Below are 3,645 nucleotides of genomic sequence, written 5' to 3' on the forward strand. Positions count from 1 at the left end.
CGCGGCGCCTTGCGCGGCCGCCCGCCGCCCGCGCTGCCGCCGCTGCTGGTCGGCGATGCGCCGCCCGAGGGCGTCGACGCCGCGGCCGCGGCGCCGTACGCGTAGGGGCAGCCGTTGGGCGCCGCGCGCTTGCAGGCCGCAGTCGGGCGCGGCGGCGCAGTGGCCGCGGCATAGGCCGCTTCCTTCACAGACGGGTCCTGCGCCTCGAGCCAGTCTGCAAACTCGGGGTCCTCCCCGTGCATCTTGCACTTGAGGGAGCAGTACACGCTGCCCTTGTCCATCATCGCGCGCCCGTCGACCGCGCACGTCGCGGGCGCGGCGGCGGTCGGCGCGGCCTTGCGGTCGGGCGCGGCCTCGCGGTTGAGGTACAGCACCTTGGAGCCGTTGAGGGTGTACTGCTGGATGCCGCTGGTGTCGCAGCCAAAGCGGAGGATGTCGGTGGCCTTGACCACATCCTTGAACGCGCTGCGCCGGACCTGGAGGTTGGGGTTGAGGGGCAAGGGCGGTTGTGTGTGTGGGGTGACGACGGGTGCCAGGCGGCCGGGGCCCGGAAGGGCCCGCGGCCCGGCGTGCGGCGCGGGCGTGCCCGGATTGGCCAGCGCGGGGGGCAGGGCCCTGGGCAGGGGCGCGGGGCCGGCTCCTGGGTGCGTGCGTCGCGGGCGGCGCACCTGCAGGAGCCAGGGGAGGCGGTCCTTGTGCTCTGGGCAGTGGCTGCAGAGAACCCGCATGGGGCACTGCGTGTCAAACAGCGTCAGCAGCTGCTCGCGCTTGGGCGTCCGGTTCGTGACGCAACAGCCGGGGCAGGGCGTGAAGTAGAGCGGGAACATGACCAGGCGGTAGAGCCACTCGCGGGCGTAGTGGCTCTGCCCACCGCTGGCCGCGCCACCAGCAGTGGCACCGCCGGCACAAGGCAGCGCCCCAGCTGCGCCGGTTGAGGCGACGGCTGCAGTGCCCGAGGAAATCCCCGAGGAGCTTGGAGTGAAGGCCAAGCCTACAGACAAGGTTGGTGGGGGATATGACGGGGGGTCAGGGACCCGGGCCATGATTTTTTCGGTCGCGTGCTGATCGATCCAGGCTGACCTCGCTGGAGAGCCTGCGCACAGCGGGCGCCGCTTACTGAAAGGTCAGCCAATCCAAACAATCGATTTAAGCGGCATCCAGAGGGTGCCGGTGGCCCAGGAGCGAGATTACGCCCGCTGAGGACGTGGCGCATAGCGGCGACCACAGCCGCGAGCAGGCACCCTCGGGTCGCGCGGAGCTCACCACAGCCATGATGAACCGTCTCCATGCCAGTCACAGGTACTTCCTGGTTCGGGCTTGTGCTGGGGAGTCTGTCGCTGGGCCGCTGCGCTGGCCTGGGCTGTGTCCGGTCCCACGGAGAGACGCAAGGACGTGATACGGCTTATGCACCACCAATGAGCGGGTGCACGGCGAGCTGCTGCCTGCAAATCGTCCTAGGAGAGCCCCTTGCCACCCGCAAAGAGATGCCCTGCCACCCAGAGCTGAAACACTTGTGTATGTAATTGGAAAGAGGAAGTGAACGAGCCTGCAGTATTGATGGGATGCGCAGTGACTATCGACCGCCGAGACTCTGGCCCGGCTCTGGATGTGAGCAGACGGTCACTTTCGTATCAGAAAGCATATATGTTTTCTCGCTGATCAAGGGGTCGGAGGAGGTGCGTGGCCGGGCGGGTGATCCAGTGCATCCTGCCTGGCACATGTGGCCACCGGCACAGACTGCTGCCACAGCAGCCAACCGGGTCCGGCGGCCTGATCGGTTTCAATTACGTGTTGCAAGGCAGTGCTTCAAGCATCCTGGACATGGCCGTTGGGGCGGATGTGCAGCACAGCAGCAATGGCGGCTGGGATTTGCACGATGTTGTGGCCACAACCCAGATCTTCTCTCCGTACGCGCCGCCCAGTCACTGGGCCCGCCCCGCACCTGCCTCGTGTCGTCTGTAGGCGCAAAGTTCGGGCCGCCACACCACATGCGCACAAACAAACCGCCGTAAAGCAACCGGCAGCTGGAGGCTGCGCCGGCGCGGGGCAGGCACGAGACCCAGGGCCTGCGAGCGCACCCCAGGATATGTCCCCAGCCAGGTGCAACCCGTCCTGCTGCCCCACACACTGGATAGCGCGCCGTGCAGCTGAGGTCTCCAACGAAATCTAGGGCGACGTGCGTCGTACTTAAGAGCCCCGTCACCACATTACATGCTGGCAAGCACCGAGGCAGCCGCCTGTGCCCCAAGTGTACGTCTGACGGAGCTGCAGAGCCCCAACCCGGTCAATTGCAGGCTGCAGCGGCACCCCCAGGACCGCTGTCTGCAAGGTACTGTAGGATGGAGGTCTGGAAGTCTGGAAGTCTGATATCGATGAATTGATGCATGAGGGCTGCAGCGGAGCAAGCAAACCAGTGCAGCCCGCTGGCATGGGGCTTCTGTGTTCAAACAAACGATAGCCCCAACAATGCAGCTCTGCTGTGGTGCTGCGCATGCATGAGGGTGGTGCCCTGCCGCCGCTGCCGCCACTGCTGCCGCCGCTGCTGCTGCTGCTGCTGCTGCTGCTGCTGCTACTGCTGCTGCTGCTGCTGCTGCAGCTGCATTCCCTCAAGCTTGCTGCTTTCCTTCACCTGGCGCCTGGAGCGGCAGGCGGATCCGCTATGAGCGCCGTGCACAGGGTGCCCGGATCTGGTGTTACATGGAGAACAACACCAGCAGCAGTGCAAGTAAACACAACAAGGGGCCGTGGTGTTGAGGAATGTGTGGGAATTAGCCTCACCACTTAGTACAGCAGAAGCGACCCTGACAAATGCAGGGCTGCTGTGGTCAAGGGGTCAAGGCAGAGGCGCCTGGGACGGAAATGCGGAGGAGGCAACAAAACAGCACGCGGCAGGAGGCCAGCTGCGCTGGACCACCTGGACCGCCCGCCACCACCAACAGAAAGGAAGGAGCCCCGCGCGGCGCAGCGAGCGCAGCCGCCGCTCACCGGCCCGACCCCGACACAAAGTCCATCCGCCGCCCGCCGCCGCCGCCGCCGCCGTCCCCGCCGCCGCCCGCGCCCGCCGCCATGCCGCCGCGCTTGCCGATGCCGTCGAGCGCGTTGCCGCGCTTGCTGCCGCCGCCCTTCCCCACCTCCGTTAAGAACTGGTCCAGCCCAAACGGGTCCGCCTCCGCCGCCGGCGCGGCCTCGTATTCTACCGCGCCGCCCCGCGCCCGCCCGCCGCCGCCCGCCGCGGCTGCCGCACCGCCGTCCGCGCCCTGGAAGCCCTTATCCGCCTTGAACCGCTCGGTGCCCCGCGCGCCTGCGCCGCCGTCGTCGCCGTCCTCGTCGGGCGCCGCCTGGCTGGGCTTGAACAGGTTGGCGTTTCCGCGGTCTGCAAACAGCGGCTTGTCGTAGACGCCATACCCGTCCTCCGCCCCAAAGCCCGCCGCGACGCCCTGCTCTTGGTTGAACAGCCGCGCGTCGTACTGCACCTCCCCCGGCCCGCCGGCGACCTTTGCCATCCCCAGCGCGACGCGCTCTCCGATGTCGCGCTCCCTGTCGCGCGTGAGCTTCGACTTTTTGGCGGGCCCGTGCCCGTCGCGCGACTCGAGCCGCCGCTCGCGCTCGCGCTCGCGCCGCCGCTCCTCCCGCAGCTCGTCGCGC

General features: G+C 67.8%; 2 protein-coding genes across 2 annotated transcripts; both read right to left on the reverse strand.

The window, feature by feature from the left end:
• Positions 1–184: 184 nt before the first annotated feature.
• On the reverse strand, positions 185–1,288 carry MNEG_15121 (hypothetical protein; the record flags this gene model as incomplete). The annotated part of the gene is made up of 4 exons (XM_014036407.1): positions 185–197; positions 307–476; positions 669–991; positions 1,264–1,288. 4 exons carry the CDS (start codon positions 1,286–1,288, stop codon positions 185–187), a joined length of 531 nt encoding a protein of 176 aa, XP_013891861.1.
• A 1,693-nt stretch (positions 1,289–2,981) lies between these two features.
• MNEG_15122 (hypothetical protein) lies at positions 2,982–3,503 on the reverse strand (the record flags this gene model as incomplete). Its single annotated transcript, XM_014036408.1, has 1 exon — positions 2,982–3,503. One exon carries the CDS (start codon positions 3,501–3,503, stop codon positions 2,982–2,984), a length of 522 nt encoding a protein of 173 aa, XP_013891862.1.
• Between the last annotated feature and the right edge of the window lie 142 nt (positions 3,504–3,645).

The sequence above is a fragment of the Monoraphidium neglectum genome (genome assembly GCF_000611645.1).
Source record: "Monoraphidium neglectum strain SAG 48.87 unplaced genomic scaffold scaffold05049, whole genome shotgun sequence".
NCBI lineage: Eukaryota > Viridiplantae > Chlorophyta > Chlorophyceae > Sphaeropleales > Selenastraceae > Monoraphidium > Monoraphidium neglectum.